At 41.1% G+C, this 20,521-nt stretch overlaps 1 protein-coding gene across 2 annotated transcripts in view; it reads left to right on the top strand.

The window, feature by feature from the left end:
* The window catches only part of LOC308289772 (kinase suppressor of Ras 1-like), a 58,360-nt gene that overhangs the window by 3,796 nt on the left and 34,043 nt on the right, over window positions 1-20,521 (top strand). Inside the window, exon 2 of one of the 2 annotated variants that reach the window (XM_080731522.1) lies at window positions 11,721-11,861. In XM_080731522.1, the coding sequence (XP_080587648.1) occupies window positions 11,721-11,861 (141 nt within the window). Of the gene's footprint in view, window positions 1-11,720; window positions 11,862-18,058; window positions 18,213-20,521 lie in introns of those variants that run through there. The other variant, XM_080731524.1, reaches the window with a different exon arrangement.

The following is a 20,521-nucleotide window of genomic DNA, read 5'->3' on the forward strand; positions in this document are numbered from 1 at the left end:
GGGTAAAGCTGACAAAAAAGCCTTTAACTTGAGAATGCTCACTCTTATTGTCATAAAATCTGCTGAGAAGTGAACCAGGTGTCTACCCTACATCAACAAAGAGTCAGAATGCAATTTACCTAAAGAAATACTGAAATATTGTCCTTTAAACATACCTTTAGTTTAGGCGGAAATTGTACTTTTGTGGTGAGGACTCCTTTACTTTCTGTCATTGACAAGAAAAACACATATTTATGTCAAATAAGCTGTTACTGCATTGCCTAAGATGCTACTAAACAATAACCAGTAGTTGTGTGGAGTTTTATTGCAAATCAGATTTCTTTAGACATACCCCTCCCCTGAAAAAGACAAACTGAATCCGAATGGGAGTTAGGTGACATACTGTAAGTTAATGATGGTCATCATTTTTGGGGAGGGAAAGTCAAGGTGGCTGAACTGTACCACATCACCAAACTGTCAGAATACCAGTAAGACTCCCTAATCGGGAGATAAGTGACCGTCAGGCATGTATACACAAATTGCCTGTAAGTGGCATTGGTTGCTGGGTAAATCAGGGGCGGAGGTTGTGATTTGTATCTGTAGGAGCAGTGTTTAAAAAATTGCATTGCAAAAATCGGCCTGATGGTGGCGCTAGCAGAGGGCCATGGGAGAAATCAGGGGCGGAGGTTGTGATTTGCCATCCAAGTTGCGTGATTTTAGGGCAAAATCTGTAGGAGCAGTGTCCATAAATGTGTTTTGCAAGAATCAGCCTCATGGTGGTACTAGAAGAGGGCCATGTTTGAAATGATGAGGGAGGTTGTGGTTTGGCAGCCAAAGAGTGTGTGTGCAAAGTTTGGCATGGATAGGGGTGGCGGAGATATGAGTAGGGCAAAAGTGTAACGTGATGTGTGACGGACAGACTGGCGGACAGACAGACCGGTGGAGGTTTTGATAGTAACTGAAAAATGAATAACCCACTATAATGCAGTGTATCTAAAACTAAGGCCTATATGGCATAAATGTCATTATTTTTTAGGTAATTCTGAATGGGAGTTGGGTGACATAATAACAGGCCATAAGTTAACGATGGTCATCATTTTGGGGGAAGGAAAGGTGGCTGTACTGTACCACATCACCAAACTATCAATTTGAATAACACAATAATGTAGTGTATAAAACGATTAGATCGATCAAAACAGCAATGTGTTTTTTTCCTATACTGAGTCTCCCAATGCTGTCTGGCTTTTCAAGACACTGTCTGATGCTGCTCAAACTTTGTATGTGACTAGTCACATGGCAAGTGCACACGTAGGCTACCAATTCAATTCAATAACCTTGCTCTTTGCATGTTCACTCTCCACACCAGATTGGTCAAGACTAAGGAGGGCATGGTTCGTTCTGTAGTAGTCTGTGTGCATGTGCCAGAGTAAAGCAGAAGTCTGTAATCCCAAAGAACAGGATATAACATAATGGGCGTCAGCCTTGGTTATGAAGCATGATGGTTACTGGCACAAAGGACTGACAAAATAATGTTGTGCTGACCTGGGAGGATCACTCTCAGGGCGCTCTGTAATCCTTGACATTGTCATCCATGAAGTTGAGAGGGTGGGCAGAAAGGACAATATGGTTTCTTGGGGAGCACCAGTGTTGGTGACATACCGGTAGTCTGCAACCAAACCTAGATCCACTTGCATCACTGACAGCTTCAGGACCATCTGCTGTGGATGTATGGTATTGAAGATGCTGATGAAGTCAAAGATCATGACTCTCACAGTGTTACATGACCTCAGGTGTGTACAGGTACTGTGGAACAGGTTGATAATAGCATCTCCCACACCAGTGTTTTCCTAGTATGAAAACTGGGTCCAGGGAGTCACTCACCATGAGATGCAGGAACAGAATCTCAAACACCTTCTTGACGAGTGATGTCAGAACAATTTACTGTGTGTTAAAGTGTCATTGGTAGAAAAAGTCTCTCAAATCTCCAAAGTGATACTGAGGGGTAGGGTGGTGATGTTGAGCTGCCTCCAGGTGTAGGAGACTGTGGCTCTGCACAAGAGCAGTATCCTGGGAAAGGTTTAGGACATAGGTGGAAGAGAGGTGCGGATGGGTGAACTGGTGCTCCAGCTGGGGTGGGTCTGGGAAAGTGAAATTGTAGAATTCCTTGGCTGCCACCAGAGCTTTTTTTTTACTTCAATATGGACAGCCAAGACCCCCGTCTATTATTGTTATTTATTTTTGTTAATTATTATTACCCTATACCAAGTTATTAATTTGTCATATCAAGACACGCTTAACTTGGATTTCTGTAGGAGATACTGTTGAGCCACCTGGACTTTCCCTCCCCAAAAATGATGACCATCTTTGACTTATGCATTGGCTCCCATTCAGAATGACCTAATTTGTCTTTTTCAGGGGAGGGGTATGTCTAAAGAAATCAGATTTGCAATAAAACTGTACTAGTTTTCCACCCAACCACTGGTTATTGTTTAGTAGCATCTTAGGCAATGCAGTAACAGCTTATTTGACATAAATGTGTTTTTCTTGTCAATGAGAGAAAGTAAAGGAGTACAAAAGTACAATTTCCGCCTAAACTAAAGGTTTGTTTAAAGGACAATATTTCAGTATTTCTTTAGGTAAATTGCATTCTGACTTTGTTGATGTAGGGTAGACACCTGGTTCACTTCTCGGCAGATTGTATGAAGATTAGAGGCAGTTAGAGGCTTTTTTGTCAGCTTTAACCTATTCGGATTTGCCTTTTAAAGAGATTGGAGTAAGTCTAAAGCATAGCCTAAAAAACTAATTTCCCCAAAAAATTAAATTTCACAACAATCCATTTCATTTATGGGACACCCTAAAGATAAGAAAAAACATTGTTGTGTTTTGTTCTAACTCGGGTAGGGGTATCTCAAAATCTGAGGGCTTCTGCTGCTATACTACATACCCTATGCATGCATGGAATAAATTTTATCCGTATTGCTGAACACTCAAAACAAAGTACAAAGCACAAGGAAAGTAGTATGTAACTTTAACTTATGTGCCTTCAGGTAAATGAAGGAAGTGATTATCTTACCTTTCATATCGAAATACTATGAGCACTCTGCAGTACACCTCATTGACATGATGATGAGACTGTGGGGGGATGAGACTCTCTCTCTCTCTCTCTCTCTCTCTCTCTCTCTCTCTCTCTCTCTCTCTCTGATCATTATCATCATGATCGTTGAATGCAGTACAATGTTCTACTCATTCGGGATAAATGTCCCATTCTCGGGACTGCCCCATGTTTGCTTTTATCTATCTGATATGTCTATTGAAAAGAAGTCTGATAAAAAGAAAATCCAAAACACAGTAGTTAATTGCATTGATTGAGCAGGGGGGGCAGGTTGTCATGGACCTCCAGCGAATGCTCCGCGTCCGTGGACCCCAGGTATCCTCCTTGTTGTATACTATTGTGTGTTGTAATAATGCATACTGTTGAGATGTCATGTCCTCATCAGCGATCTCCACCAGACCGGTTATGTTTCCAGCCCTGTGTGTATGCGTGTGTGTGCGTCTCCGTGGCTAATCTCACCAAATATGACAACGATCAGGGTCAAATGTTGTTTTTGCATGCTGCCAGTAGGCTGCTGTCATTTACATTCCTGCCCTGATTTGTGTTCCCAGTCTGAAGCTGTACTAACATAATTGACACAAGGCATTAACGATCATTGCCCTGTGCCTTTTCATACATGCACACAACGCCAAAACAATGTCATCACATCGTGCACCACACAGACACAATGGTGGCGGGAGTGCCCCTTTCTAGTGTGTTATGTGCTTCAAAACAGCCCTATAGTTCTTTCTAGTTGTGTGATTATCTTATCTTTGTGTCATTTGTGTTGGCTTTCTTTCTGTGGTGTGTTTGACTGTTTGCGCTGAAGAGACTAACTGACCAGAAATTGCAGTAACAATGTGTTGCGTCGTGCCATCAAACCACACTGTCATCCCTCAGTGTCATGTTTTCAGTTTGAGTAGAAAAGGCGATTTGCCCTAAATCGATAATGCAGACTTCAAACATGTATCCGTTGCGTGAAGAACTGGGACCTCTGTATGCCAGCTATATCCAAACAAGAAGTTATAGTATCTCTCAATCTGGCTTGGATTTTAGCAGAGAGCTTTAACACTATTCAATAATAAAGAAATGCCAGTATCCATTGCTCCCAAACCCATAATATATATATATACAGTAATATATGTGTAACCTAAAATGTGGGTATGTCATTCCGATACCATGTAATTGATAACATTAATTTTAACATTCATTTTGTATTTTTAATGCTTCAAATAATGTTGCACTACTGTACTGTTATACTACTACTTATACTCTTTGTCTTTACTGTACTATTTGCATGATTATCTTACTAACTTGTGTCTGCATTTCAACAATAATTATTTGTTATTTATTCCTATTTTCTTTTACTACGCATTGGTATCAGCTCTGTACTCGATAATATCGACCATAAGTAAGTTGCAGGTATCAGAATCGGGAAGAATAAAATGGCATTGGAACATCTATTTCTTTTTTCGATTTAATCAAAAAAGTAATCGATAGAATAATTGTTAAGATAATCAATAGTCTCAGCCCTAAACCATAGAAATATTAAGTATATATATATATATACATATACTGTGTGTATATATATATATATATATATATATGTATATATATGTATATATATAGTATATATATATATATATATATATATATATATATATATATATGTATATGTATATGTATATGTACAGTATGTATGTAACGAGTGGACATTTAATTCAGAGCAATGCTGTGCTTCCGTGTCAGGCGTGGAAGAAGTATCCATGGGGCGTCTGTGATGCATGTGGATTGAATGGTATCCATAGCAATAAACGTCATTGGATCCCCTAGCTAAGTACAGTAGGTGGCTCTAAACACTGACTTACGGCACCTATGGCTGCAGCAAATGGGTATTTTTTACAATCAATCTGTTTGAGTATTCAATTAATCAGTAATTAATTTAGAAGGTAATAAATTACAAAAGGAACATACAAATTCAAGTATACTCTAGGTTTTCTTTTATCTGACATTAGTTAAGATTCTTGATTCTTGATTCTATCATAGCGAACGGAACTCCTATTATCCAGCACTAATGTGAAGTACAGCAGAGACACAATACCATCCAGGCAAGTGTTTGCGTCTAGTTTGAAAAACACAGACTACATCCACCTTCACACAGCTCTGCAGTTTTTCTAGCATGTCAGGCAGAACAAAGGGGCAAGTCTGCAGAAGATATTGACAGCGGCGACAGGAAAGCCCCTTGTGGTTTCACAACACAGCAAGCGGTTTTTCAATTCCTTGCTGTCTTTCTCTCCCTCCCGTCATCTCCGTCCTCCTCCGTTGGCCTCTCCTCCCCCTTCTGACCTTCTTTTGGGGGTTTCTCTTCTCCTTGCTGTTCTGAAGAAGTGACACCATACACCCACTCCAATCAGCATCCAGATCTACCTACCCTGCGCTTACTGTACCTTACCAGTTTTGCAGCCTTACTATTTTCATTAGTGCCACAGCCACTGTGATTATTAATATCGTTAATTGTTTCACATACAGTACAGTAACCTTCCTCAAACAGATGATCAAAATAGTGCCAGTTCTTTTTCTTTCAAAATAAATGTTTTACAAATTTCCGTAGTTCCTAATAAAACTACCTTCCTAGGGATTTGCCTCGCAAATTACACAGAGCCTCTGTTTCATACTGTATTTTGTAGTGTCATTGTATCCATTGTACGTTTCATAATGAGATTGTGTTGGTGTGAATGACATCGCCATACCACCCTGTGTGAATGACATTGTTTGAGTTGACCACAATGTTATATTTCCACACAGGGTTTAACACACATTCACATCCTCACACCAGCCTGTGAGGCGAATTATCCTTTTGAGGTAAATTCTAGATGGCACATGCAAGCCAATGTCCGTGTTTGAGAGTGTAACCTTACTAAGTGGTGTGTGTGTGTGGGTAATCTTTTGCACGATAAGAGCGCTAAACCCTACAAAAGCCGCCACGAAGCAGGGCCGCCTACCGTTCTCTGCCTTTGCATGTGAGAGTAGTAAGAAAAGACTGTTCCCTTGGGCCGCTGTCATGCAAGACACAATACAAACACACACAATACACACACGCACACACACTTAAGCAAAGCAGGTGGGCTCTGTTACAGATATCTGCTACCGGTCCCCTCCCTGTGCCACCCCCACACCAGCCCGTCTCTCTGAGTCCCAGTAGTCGTGTAACAGAGCCCAGGGAGATGTGGACAGCGATAGACGCTGAATAACCAGGGGAGCACCGCAGCGTAACAGGCCTGGACCTTGTACAGTGCAAGCTAACACCCTGCTGTTTTCATCCAAGTGCCCAAATGCATCAAAGTGCATCAACTCACCTTTAGGCCATTTTGTGATGAGAGAAGGGAAGCTCAGGGCATGGCATGGCACGCAGTCTTCTGCTGTGGCTATCCCATAGATATAGCGGCATACTGTTGAAATTTTTATGTGCTCCACACATAGGATAGGCTCCCAGTCCCCAGGGCCTTAATGGAGCCATAAAGAACAGAGGACAGACAGTAATTGTCACCATTCAATAACTTCCATCTTGATCAAAATATGGATCAGTTTGATCAGTGTCCAAATTCTGTTTTTTCAAATAATATTTTATATACATATATACCAATACTTTATTCTGGTTTAGTTACAATGATCTATCTCAGTGTTTCTCAAATGGGGGTACGTGTACCCCTAGGGGTACGTGGAGGTACTGCAGGGGGTACTCAGAAAATGCCACCAAAAAAGAAAAATAGAAGAATAAATCATGATAATATTCATAGTTAAATAATTAACTGCAATTGAATTAGAGGAGTTATGTTTAATGATGACACTTGGAGAAATGTGTTGAGATCCTGATAGTTGCTAACCCAAATTACATACCAGGCAACTGGGATGTGTTTGAATGATGTTTGAATGTAAGTTATTGACATGAAAACTGGACTGAAATATTACGGCCACAGTGTTGAAAATAAATCTGTTCAGGAGGAGCCAAACTCTCACTCCCTTTCATATTTGTGATGTTATATTCTTGAAAAGTGGGGGTTATCATTATCATATAGCATCATATACCACTAGTTATGGTTTTAATTGCAGTTTTATAAGGTAAACGTTGTTGTCAGGTAAAGGGGGTACTTCGATTCAAAAATCTGGGAAAGGGGGTACTCAAGCCAAAAAAGATTGAGAAACACTGATCTATCTAATGGATGGATGGATATGGCAGTTTTTGGTTTGTTTGTTTATGAAAGCTTATAGAGCTGGCCAATACAATTCTATTATAACCTGTGATGATGAAAGGAGTCATTTTGATTTGTTGCTACTAGTCAGCTGAGCTGATTAACATTCTGAAGGATTAACTGAAGTGCCAATTTATGTACAGGTACCCTTAGATTTTGATTATCCTTTCATTTAAAAGAATTATAAATCTTATGTTAACTAACCCCTTTTCTTTTTCTAGTGGCTGCCTGAAGGGCACACTATTGTTCTCTGTCCGAGTCATTGTTCTGACCTCCCATTAGTCCGATGATACCTAACCCTAACCTCAGTAAAACTATGCCTAAACCTAACCATAAACCTAACCATAACCACCGTTTGAGTAATGCGATGTCAGATTTATGGGCAGTCGGACTTAAGTGCAGTCTCCTAGTTTATGGAGTAACATTTAGCCAATGAGGAACCAGCATGCTTGTGACGCCACCTTTATGCAGCTTGCTGCTTACTCATTGGCTAAATGTTAGTCCATACTCGGTGACGTATGCTCACATGCAAAAACGGCAATAACACTCAACAATTTCCCAGAATTGTTCTAGTTGTTGTCTTTCTTCTCATCAAGTTCTTTTTTTTTCAGCGACAGTCAATTTCTGTCTACTAGCACACGTTGTAAGGGTCTTTCCTCACCTTACAATGTTGAATTGTTGATTCTTTAAACATTTCTATACTGTATTACACGACTCCTCCGTATTAGTACACACACCTGAGTTCAACAAGACGGGGTCTAGTAAGGGTGTGGCTTCAGTGGATCTTGGACGTCACGTCATGTCACATATTTAGAATTGTATATATTTAAAAAAGTATATAATGAGAAACATTTTACATTTATTTACTTCGATGGCCTGCTGGCAGTTTGCTCAAGATATTTGGTGTTGATAAGTCCAGTGGTTTGTGTGTGTGTGTGCGTGCGTGTGCGTGTGTGCATGTGTCCATGCTGTGGTGGTGGTGTGTGTGTGTGTGTGTGCGTGTGCGTGTGCGTGTGTGCGTGCGTGCGTGCATGCGTGTGTGCGCGCGTGTGCAGGTGTGTGTGTGTATTGCAGTTGATGCTCAGGCTAGACTCAACAGGCTAGACTCATCAGCACCCTCTTTGGTCACTCAGTGGAACTGAGGCTCCATACAGGCTAAAGGGAATGTCAATGTCAATGAATGATCCATATATAAGGCGCACTGGACTATAAGGCGCACTGTAGTTTCTTGAGAAAATTAAAGGCTTTTAAGTGCGCCTTATAGTCCGGAAAATACGGGTATATATATATATATATATGCCAGCGTGAGCATGATCCCATCATCTGCCCAGCCGTTGATGTCATCAGGATCCGCCGTCCGCTTATACAAGGGTTTCCATGGCACTGGGTTGCCATAGCAGCTATGGTGTGGCCGACACCCCCGTGAGAAAAAGCATCCAGGCTCGGTGTTCCTCTGAATGTAAAGAAGGCTATTTATAGAGCAGACTGTCAGCAGGGAGGGGAGGGCTGATAAAAGACCACTACAGACGAAGCTGACCCTCTGTCTAGAGTGTCTGGTTCTGACGTAGAAGACGAGATGTTGTGCTGCGTTGTGGATGGGTCAAGAGCTGAGTATTTAGATGGTTTGTTGCTGACATGGCAAGATGTGTGCGTGTGCGTGTTTGTGTGCTCTAAGCCAGTGGTTCCAAAACATTTTAGCTCGAGACCCAAAAGAGAAATTAGACGTTTGCCCGGGACCCAAACTAGTGAAAACAGCAGATCAAATTTATGGAATTATCTTTTTCTCATTTATTTATGAAATTATTTTGAAAAATGTTTTAATTTGTTATGAGGGGGGGGGGGGGGGTGTATGAAAATATTTTGAAATAATAATAATTTAAAACAAAATATAGGAATCGAAAAATAAATGGATATTTACACACAATCCATGAAAACTGGTCCGCAAGGGTTAGGGTCCAGACCCACTGTTGGGGAAACACTTTTCATTTGTTCATAAAGCCCCTGGGTAACATTAGACTCGGTCCACAGATGGCCACACATGGAGTTGCATTGTTCGTGCTGTCTTTGCATGCAGCCTACGGTACATGCATGGTACCCCCTAGGGACTAACTAACTGTCATGAACTGTATACCTGCCCTGATGGCACGCTTGGCACTGACCCTAGGCCAAGGAAGTGATTTAACAGTCATTGTGAAAAGTTGTGTCATTCAACACCTTTTTCGGTTGAAAATGCTTTTGTCAAGCGAAGGATCTCAAGTGATAAGCATATATAACCATTTGTAAACATGCATAGGTGCTCTCTGGATGTTAGAGAACCTTTTTAGACAACGTTTTCTTATCTTTCCTGTGTTCCTTTTAAAAACAGTTCTCCACTGGATGATAGGAGTTTTCATGTGGATTGCTTTAGTTCATGCACCTGTTGAATAGACCAACTGTTCTACATTTCACTGAGAGGAACCTTTGTACAAACCTTATTAATGACTTCACATTTGTCTTTACCTTTTGTCTGACTTTCCATTTCTCAGCGTGGTCGACCTCAGGGGAATTTCCTCACATTCAGCAGAGTCTCACTTCTCACCTCTTATTTTTTGCATAATGTTATAGCGTGATACAACATAATAGAAACCAGCTTATTTGAAAATGGTGAGTTTTACTCCATTAGAGAGGCTTATTTGGGTACAGACACAAGTCTAAAGTCTGTAAGTGATACTTTCTGGTTTAAATGTTAAAGCTCTATAACAGTGATGTTCACTGGAGTTTAGTTTAGCCCCTGTGGAGTTTTCTTGTGGTCCTGTAACAGATTCCAACTGGAACACATTCCATATTCCGAAAATATATTTTGGATGGTTGGTTGTACAGGTTGTAAAACATGTTGTGCTTTTCAGTTAACCAAAACATCAGCATGTTGCCTGCTGTCCACTGTTTTGTGCTATAGTACAAAAGTATGTCCCTTGCACATTTCTATTGGACCATAATGGACATGGTGAATCACTGACTGCTTCATACTTCATAGATTTACGCATTTTGATGTTTGAGAGGATAATTTCTGTCCCAGACCTTTTTAGTGCACAGGCTTTGATTTTGAGAAAATCGGAAGCATGTTCTCTGTGTGCGGGTCCCAAATTATTTTGGGGGGTCCTCAGATGATTAACTTAATGTGCAACATTGTTTTCTCACTCAACAGTAAACAAACCAACATACAGTATAAGTGTACAGAGGGCATCTGCACATTTCTAAAGAGACAATGTAAGGAGTTTTTAATACCTCTAAAATGACAAATTAAACATTGGCCAAATTGTCAAATATTAGAGGTAGAAATTGTGAAAATAGCCGACCTACATGCTCACAACGCCTCGCATTGCGAGGTGTTGTGACTTGTGAGCATGTAGATCTGCTATTTTCACAATAGAACCAAAATCCAATTAGATACAAAAACTAATGCCTCAACTCTTAGTGCTCGTAGGGTGGGGGCCCTCCGTTCAAATATAATTATTTCGGGGGTCACAGCCTGAAAAGGTTGAGAACCACTTCTCTTTAGCAATCATTGCCACAGTACAGACTGTGTTTGTTCAGTAACGGGGGTCTTCCTGACGCCCGTTTCTTTAATAAACAGAAAATACTTTTTCAGGTGGGTCGCCAATTTAATGTAATCTTGGGAGAGAACCCATATATCATGTTCAGTTTTAAAGTGTCCCAATTCCAAAATTGTCTGCTTATTTTCTATTTCTATTTTTGTTTTGTTTCATCACTTCCAATTTAACTTGTTTATCCTATGAGTTCACTCTCCTGATCAGGTGAAATTGATATCCCGACCTGATAATGTATAGAGCTGGAGAGACATGGAGATGTTACTGATCAAACACTCTATATAGCAATGACTACTATGGGAATATAGAGCTATTTAACACTTATTTTAACAAGCACATCACATATTAAACCCCCTTTAAATCGATTGTGTCTCCTGTCCAATGACTATAATAATAACAATAACAACAACTACAATAATAGATTTATTTGCATTTTTTTAAAGAGTTGGAACTAGGCATGCCACGATTCACTCAACTCACGATACGATTCGAATCACTAGGATTAACATGAAAAAGAAAAGCTTTGGATTCACGTTTATTTTTTATTTTTTATAACTCGATTTGAAAAGTGAGCTTTGAATCACGATTCAAATCGTTTTTTCATGAATCGTGGCATGCCTAGTTGGAACAGAACAACACCACAGACATGGTCAAAATAACCCTAACCCTAACCCTAACCCTAGCAGAATTAAACACTGATGTGTAATTTGGTTCTGATAATAATAAAATGAATAGCACATAGCTTTGAGTAGATGTTGAATCTCCCCTGATCAGCTTATCCGAAGTGTGTGTGTGTTATGTCTCCCCCTATAGGAGAAACTGACTACGTACATCTGTAAGCAGCTTCAGTGTAAACACAGGGTCCCAGAAAGTGAAAGGACTGAAGCTCTGGATGACTACCCTCGACTGACAGACTGGCTCCACACAAACAATTTCAAGCCACAACTCATACAGGTGTGTGTGTGTGTGTGTGTGTGTGTGTGTGTGTGTGTGTGTGTGTGTGTGTGTGTGTGTGTGTGTGTGTGTGTGTGTGTGTGTGTGTGTGTGTGTGTGTGTGTGTGTGTGTGTGTGTGTGTGTGTGTGTGTGTGTGTGTGTGTGTGTGTGTGCGTGCGTGCTTCTGTGTGTTTCTGTATGTAGGGCTGTCACGATATGACATTTTACATGACGATTAATTGTCACTCAAATAATTGGCGATTAACGATTTAATTGTGTTTTTGTCATTAACAATTACATTTCTGTTTGGCTTTTAGGCTTTGAAGTTGCACATGGCAGATATGACACAAAACCGAAATACACAAAGAAATTACTGACATATTTGACAACTTACTACTTAAAAAATAACATTGATAGTGGAAATAGCCGATCTACAAGCTCACAACGCGTCGCAATGCGACGCGTTGTGAGCTTGTAGATCGGCTATTTCCACTATTTCTGACATTTTTCAACATTCACGATTATGACGATTATGACAAAATAATTGCGATAATGGCAAATAATCACGATTAGACGATTATGTAATAATTGTGACAGCCCTATCTGTATGTCTGTCAGTCTGTCTGCTTTTTGTGATTGGTCACTGTATACTGTAACCATATGAAGGTAGCACATGCTCTAGGCAGGGACATGCAGAGAATGTTAGAGAGGCAGTGGCTGAAATCTCTAAAAAGGACTTAGGTGAAAATATCGAAAATAGCAGACCTCCAAGCTCACAACGCGGGCTATTTTTGGTACTTGATACCACATTAAACTACCGGTAAGCATAATCAAGTGAATACTTGAGTTGTGGCGTAACGGCATGGATTTCTAGATTTTCTACACAGAGAGGGCAATTCTTTCAACATAAGATGCTGCATTCAAGTTCAGGAGAGTTTGGACATGGCAATTCTCTTCAATGCTGCCTTCAGGTATGGCATGGAAAGAGAAAATTTTCATTTCTTTCACCATAGTAATAACTGCATTCATGGTCTGGAGAGGGCACTTTTTACAGACATATAAGGATAAAGGGGCAGGGGCTCAAGCCCCCTTTGTCTATGTGTGCACGTGCCTGGCTGTAGGTAAATATTCATCTTGGGTCCAAAGAGTGTGGGCTGTATGGTCCTGACTCCTGCACATAGTTTGGGCACCTGTCAGGCCTTATTTCAACCCTACTGTCAGAAGCAAAGGGAGGTAATTGAGTGTGTAATAGAATAATTGAACACAAAATATGATCTGTTACCCTGAGCCGGATTATACCTCCTTTAGCAGTGCATGAGGCGGTGATCAGGAATAACCGGTTTGAAAGGTTAGGTTATTATTGGCGTAAAATCACTTTAATTTTCTAGTCAATATTTTTTTTACATCATTAGTGATTAATATAGAATACTATAGGACCTTGTCTATTTGTTCTTTAGAGAATCCGAACTGTTTAGTTTCTCAGGCATAAGGATCTGAAAATGAGGGCAGTAAAATAATGCGATACATTTTATACAAAAGTAATATATGGGTTCTCTCCCACACAGTAAAATGTCAAGCGTTCATTTAACCTGTAAAAATGTGTGCAAGCTTTCTACTAATAACAGTTATGGAATAGGAAGAAAATAGCTGCAGCTTTTCTCTTTGCCACAGTTTCAAGGATATCGCTGAACCACTTTTATCACATTTGTCTGTCTCTGTAGTTACTGAAGGTCTGTGTGTCAACTGATATCTGTGAAATGGTGCTGCATGTTGTAATGGTGAGGTAGACAGCGGAATGTTGCTCCATATGTCAGGTGTTTCCACACAGAAAGCAGGGCACTTTTGGATGATGGAAGGTTAGTAGAAGTACATTCTCTCGAGACAGAGTCTCTAGCTAGTAGGAAGAGGGACAGACCGAGTGGGCGTTCCCTTTTCTTTGACAATGGTTTGCCAGAATGGTAGAAGTAGAATCTACTTCCTCGTCACCCAAAGAGGCTTTTTGCAGGAGGTCATCTTGACGGCTTTTAGTTCCTGTAACTATATTTTGTTGCAGCTCTTGGACAGATACTGAAGTGAAGGCAAGTTCCCGGAACTATTGGGGTGGCGCAACCGGTATTGCACATTGCTGATTGAATGCAATCCTCACGAAAATCATTCCAGTGTAGCCGTCATTGTTTTAATCATCACAGTTCATCTTTCTTTTCTCAACCCCCGCAGCTCTTAAATTCGAATGGAACATGTTCAGGTGACTACCAAAGTTTCACATACATCCTCATACTGAAGCCTCCTGCACTTTTTGAGCGGTGATCACACCGTCTCCTATACGTGGCCGTGTGTGTGTGTGTGTATGCGTGCGTGCGTGTCTGTCTGTATGTAGCCTGAGTCTGTATGTAGCCTGCAATACCTTTAATGACCACACATGTTACGGGAGGGGCGCTGTTGTTCAGGCCAGGCACACTCACACTCACACACACGCACGCACGCACGCACACACACGCGCGCGCACACACACACACACACACACACACACACACACACACACACACACACACACACACACACACACACACACACACACACACACACACACACACACACACACACACACACACACACACACACACACACACACACACACAAACGCATGCAGCCTCCGCCGCTCTGTTCACACGGTGTGATTTTTTAAACACAGAGCTTATGTTTCACAGCTTTGGCGGAAAACAAAGACCTTACATGCTCCTTTACGGTACCACCACCACTGCTACACTGTTACATACTAAAGTTACTACTGTAGCTTGATTGCCACAAGCCCGTACTGGGAGTGCATACATTAACTATACCATCATTCCAGTCCAGATAACTGTTGCACCATGCAGCGTTGTTTGTTGTAGTTGTAATTTGACATGAAGGGACCTGATCACCAATTCAGTGTTGCTACACAGGGTGTTGGCACAGGAAGAGACACTACATCAGAGTTGACATTTCTGGGGTGTATAATTTGGACACGATGTCAATCAACTAAAGGCGGAAAAACGGCTGTAGGTCCATTCCCAGATTATTAAAGTGGGAACTGACTCCTAAGTACTCAACATCACTTGGTAACACAGGCCTTGAGATAGAAGTACCACGTTGCTAGTGGGGGCGAATTGAATCCTAGGTTGTCTGACATGATGCTAATACATCACTCTTGTTGCATAATAATTAATGTAAGTGAAAGCAGGTAATTCTTTCCCCCTATGGTGTAAAATATGAAAATAATGTAAATATGTACCAGTTCAAACACCGTAGAAAAATTAGGTCATGATGATCAGATACCTACCAATCACAGCTTCCCAGATGTGGCTTAACGGCTAGACCTAGTATGGCTCTGCTAGATCTATAGTAGGAACTAGTCTTTATTGTAGGAACTCGTTTTGTTTATTGCAGCTTCAGGGTAAGTAACATCAAAGCTGGAATCCCCGAAATAGTCTTGTGAAGCCCTGTTACTCAGTCTCCACCCCTGTAGTTGGCACCGGCAGTAGCTATAGGAACATCTTCTGTCAGTATTTTGTCAGGTCTTGTACAGGCAACAGAAAGGGCACATCTGATCTTTTGTTTTGGTGTTATCATAGAGACCGCATGTTCTGCCATGACCAGTGGAAAATGGTCCAAACATAGAGGGTGTTGTCAATGTAGGCAGGCCACTAGCTGAGCAGACTCTTCCTCTGCTTAGCAAATGGCACAGTTTACAATCAGTGGATCCCAGCCAGGCTGTTGAAATTGGTATATTTAATGTGATCACACTGCATGGGCTCAACTTTTAACATGATGCTTCATCAAACCTGCCCTTGAGTATGTGTTGTCTGTAACTCTATAACCTTCCAATGCACTAGGGCTTGGCAATTAACCGAAAATACATCGAAACCAATAATATTTAGAACAAATAGCCGTATTGATACATTAGACATTAATGTCTAACGCAGTGGTCTTCAACGTTTTCAGGCCAAGGACCCCTTAGTTGAGAGCGAGATGAAGTAGGGACCCCCACAACCTTATCATAGATTCCATAGTGTTATATTGTTTGACAGCACAATCATCAGTGTGTTATGGATTTGTTTTCAGATATTTATCCACCTGAACCATCAATACGTAATAAACTTGACCTTTCACTCTGTACTTAGTCTGTTCTTTTTCCCCTATACACCATAACTCTTTGCCGAAAATAGACGATCTACAAGCTCACAACGCCTCGCAGCGCAAGGCGCTGTGAGCTTGGAGATCAGCTATTTTCGGTTCTCAGAATATGGACACTAGCGTTCAATATAATATAAAAATCACTCACAGATTTGGAGGACCCCCTGTAGTAACTCTGAGGACCCCCTAGGTCCTATATATCTAATCAACTGTTTTATTATTTACAATGGTGGCGTACAGAAATAGTGAAAATAGCCTATCGACAAGCCTGTGTCACATCACTAAAAAGTGTATTTATTTTTTGTATTAATTTTTTATTTTTTAATCCAGACAATAATCGTGATATTGTTTTGAAGTCCACTTGCCCAGCCCTATCGCACATATCCAGGCCTATAGTGTGATCTGTATGTGGGATTGGCGGGTAACCAAGTACTGTAAATGACTCCAGACTGCTATTTATACTGTATGTTGATATACAGTATGGTGTGCCTATGCCCTTGTCTTCTGATTGCTGTCACACACCACCAGTCTAACTGGTTGTGGGAAAATCACTTGGCAAACAGTGGATTTAAATAACACCATCAAAATCACATTATGTTTAGATAAACCAGTTTCTATATTAAGTGAAAGAAAGGTATACATTAAAATATGGAAACAGTTACCGAGGTAGACGTTGGGGAATATGGAGCCTCTGTTGTTGTTTCAACAGGGCCTGACTGATTGTGTGACATTGGACATGTACTCATGTACTGTAAAGCTGTACATGTTGATGATGATAATACTGATCATGGGATGACAGGAGATGCTAAGATCTGATGAGCATCAGAGAGAGAGTATTAGTGGCTGTTTACCTCTGTGGGGAACCACACTATGTCTGATTCAATATGTCTGTCACATAGTTTAAGGACACGCGTAATACCAGGACTTATGCAAGATGTCGCGGGTTGGCTCTATAGTGGAAATTGTACTACGGACAGAGGCCGGTACAGCAGATCTCAACTGGGTTGCACTGGGAGCTGAATACCGAACAGTTAGGTTAACCATATAATAAATAAATCTACCACTTCTATAAGGTCTTTGTCTTTGACTAGGGCTGTCATGATTATGACATTTTATATGACGATTAATTGTCACTCAAATAATTGCGATTAACGATTTAATTGTGTTTTTGTCTTTGACAATTACATTTCTGTTTGGCTTTTAGGCTTTGAAGTTGCACATGGCAAATATGACACATAACCTAAATATACAAAGACATGACTGACAATATTTGACAACTCCATACTTAAAAAAAGAACATTGATAGTGGAAATAGACGATCTACAAGCTCACAACGCGTCATGATGTGATGCGTTGTGAGCTTCTAGATCTGCTATTTCCACTATGTTTGAAAATGTTTGAAAATGTAGAAATCACCAATGGAAACGATTATGACGTTTATGACAAAATAATTGTACTTTGTCAAATAATTGTGATTAGACGATTATGTAATAAATTGTGACGGCCCTATCTGTGACCCTTTCGGGACATTCCCTGACCCCGCATTTGGCATCCGACCCACTGGCTGAGAAACCTTGGGCGAGTAGGTGGATACGTGGTCTGTTGGTTGGCCGGTGAGCCCTTGTGTTTTGAGTGTCTCTCTCTGGCCACATTCCCCAGTGTGATGAGCACTGAACCCAAACTGGCTCAGAGGGGCTAGAATGTGTTGAGTCAGCTGCTCTGCAACCCTCATCTCGCTCTGTTGCTGCCTCACACACGCTATTTATACGCACCCTCTCCAACCACCCAGCATACCACACACACACACACACACGCACGCACGCACGCACGCACGCAAGCACGCGCACGCACGCATGCACACACACACACACACACTTGGCAGAGCCAGAGTACACACAGAACACGACAGACTCAACAGGGCTTTGCAAGTACTAATACACTGTACACACTTAGACACTATTTAGTGACACAGATGAGTGGGTATAGGACCGTTCACCAGTTCTCAGTTGGACATCATTATTCAAAGCTTCTTTGGACCCATACATGCCCACACTTTCTTTTTGCAGTCCTAGTAACAAGTCGACTTACTGACCTTTAGGCAGAAAGACACCGTGAACGTGACCAGTTCTCATGTACTCTGGTGGACTCATTCCAGACCTGTGAAGACCAGCGTCTGCAGCTTTGTTCAGGCTACTGAGGTACCACTTGTTTAATTATTTTGTATAATCAAGAGCATTGCAAAAAAAATATCATTCCACATTGGAAACTTTCTTTTGTGCAGGACCATGCAGTCCATACTCTTGAGGTGCTATAGAAGGGATTTATTTATGTTGCACATACAGAACTTTCTTTTGCAATTGTTGTTTCATATTCCTTCCTGTACATCTGGCTGTTAAGTTAGCTCATCTTTGTGTCTATCCTCTGTGAGAATGCACCACAATATTGATCAGTATTCACACGTGAAACCAGTTTGACATGCTGTGGAAACCTAATCCTACATGCTTGCATGTGCCAAGACTTGAATATCATTCACATGTCAAAAGAGACCGACACACACCTTTTCAGTGTGCTCACGTAACTCTTAATTTAATTTCAGCTGCCGCTCAGCCATGTAAAGGGAGAAACGCTTAATCAAGTTTACATTCCGCAAATGTTTAGGTAGACATTGGACCATTATGCACGGCCTGGGTTGAGCGTGTCTCATTTAGCTTGCTCTCTTGCTGCTCTTTTGTTCCGTGTGTCCTGTGAGTGTCCTGGGCCAGTAACAATGCTCATTCTGTTACCCATAGCTCCATCCACCATCTGAGTCACTGTCCAGGAATGTATTGGCTACCGGGTCACCACAGTAGAATACAAGTTCCAAAGGTTACTGACAATCTCTGTTGACCACCTCTGAGCGGACCGCGCTCATCAGCAGCCCACTAGGACTGATCAGAGTTTGGGGTGTGTGTTACGGGTGACTCCAGACTGCTATTTATACTGTATGTTGATATACAGTATGATGTGCCTATGCCCTTGTCTTCTGATTGCTGTCACACACCAGTCCAACTGGTTGTGGGGAAATCACTTGGCAAACAGTGGATTTAAATAACACCATCAAAATCACATTATGTTTCGATAAACCAGTTTCTATATTAAGTGGAAGAAAGGTATACATTAAAATATGGAAACAGTTACCGAGGTAGAAGTTGGGGAATATGGAGCCTCTGTTGTTGTTTCAACAGGGCCTGACTGATTGTGTGACATTGGACTTTGTACTCATGTACTGTAACAAGCTAGCTGTACATGTTGATGATGATACTGATCATGGGATGACAGGAGATGGTAAGATCAGATGAGCATCAGAGAGAGAGATCAGAGTTTGGGGTGTGTGTTACGGGTGACCATTTGAAGAAATGCAGCAGGTAAAACAGCAACAACATAGAATCATTTATTACCCGGCTTAGTTGAATGCTTAATTCTGATTGGTCAAGCGCTGAAATCAGCTGTGAATTATAGGAGAATAATGCTCCGCTCCGCTCTATAACGGACCGCTGCCTAATCAAAGGCTCAGAACACCTGCTGCACTCAGGATGCGCTGTGTGAATTTAGTACTGTATATATGTCAGCCATGTAAACACAGCGTCATTTACAACTAAACGTTGCTCTCAAGAATGTTTTTCAAAACATTTGAGGCGAGAAATAGACGACGCAGTATCAGAAAATGGATTCTATTTGATCAGCACTTCCTTGTTTTCCAATGCGGCCGTGTTGCGCTGGGGGGGACGCCCAGCGCAACACTTGTGGAACACTTTCAGCGCTGTAAACATGGAAATACTTTGTTTTTGTTTTTAGTTTTGAGTCAAATTATTAATTTTATTGAGTAGCCGCCGTAATAAGCGGGATAACATCTCGCTCAGCGGTGATTATTGAGTGATAGGAGCCCTTCAGGTTGATATGCCACCTCCGCTATCGCTTTGGTGGATATCAACCTGTCGGTCTCCTATCACTCAATAATGTTACCATATTTTAGAAAAAAGGATATTTAGCAATAAGCCATGCAAGGCTGTGGTTTACCACGGTTTTAGAACGGCTAAGAGGGTCAGCTCTGCGTCCCGCTTCCTCCATGGTAAACCATGGCCTCTTGTGGCTTATTGCTTTAGTTTAGTTCACCCTTTCTAATTAAAATACATGCATGTGAACATGCATGAACATGCGGTTCATTTCCCTGTCCCGGTTTAGGGGGTTTGAAGATATGGTCACCCTGGAGAATGAGTGCATGAGTATGTTGTGGCTGTGCATTTAAAATACAGGCCTAATGCATTATACCTATCCAAGGCACATAGATCCGCTTTAATATTTACCCAATGTTAATTCAACATGGCCACACTGGGTGCATAATTTCAGAATGGGTACACTATATTGTGTATCATTATTTTATGCTTTAACTATTGAAAAATAGCAGATATACAAGCTCACAGCGCGGCACTGCGAGCTTGTAGATCTGCTATTTTTGAAAAATCGTGAA

This window comes from Nannobrachium achirus, assembly GCF_963921795.1.
Source record: "Nannobrachium achirus genome assembly, chromosome: 8".
In the NCBI taxonomy this organism is placed as follows: Eukaryota; Metazoa; Chordata; class Actinopteri; order Myctophiformes; family Myctophidae; genus Nannobrachium; species Nannobrachium achirus.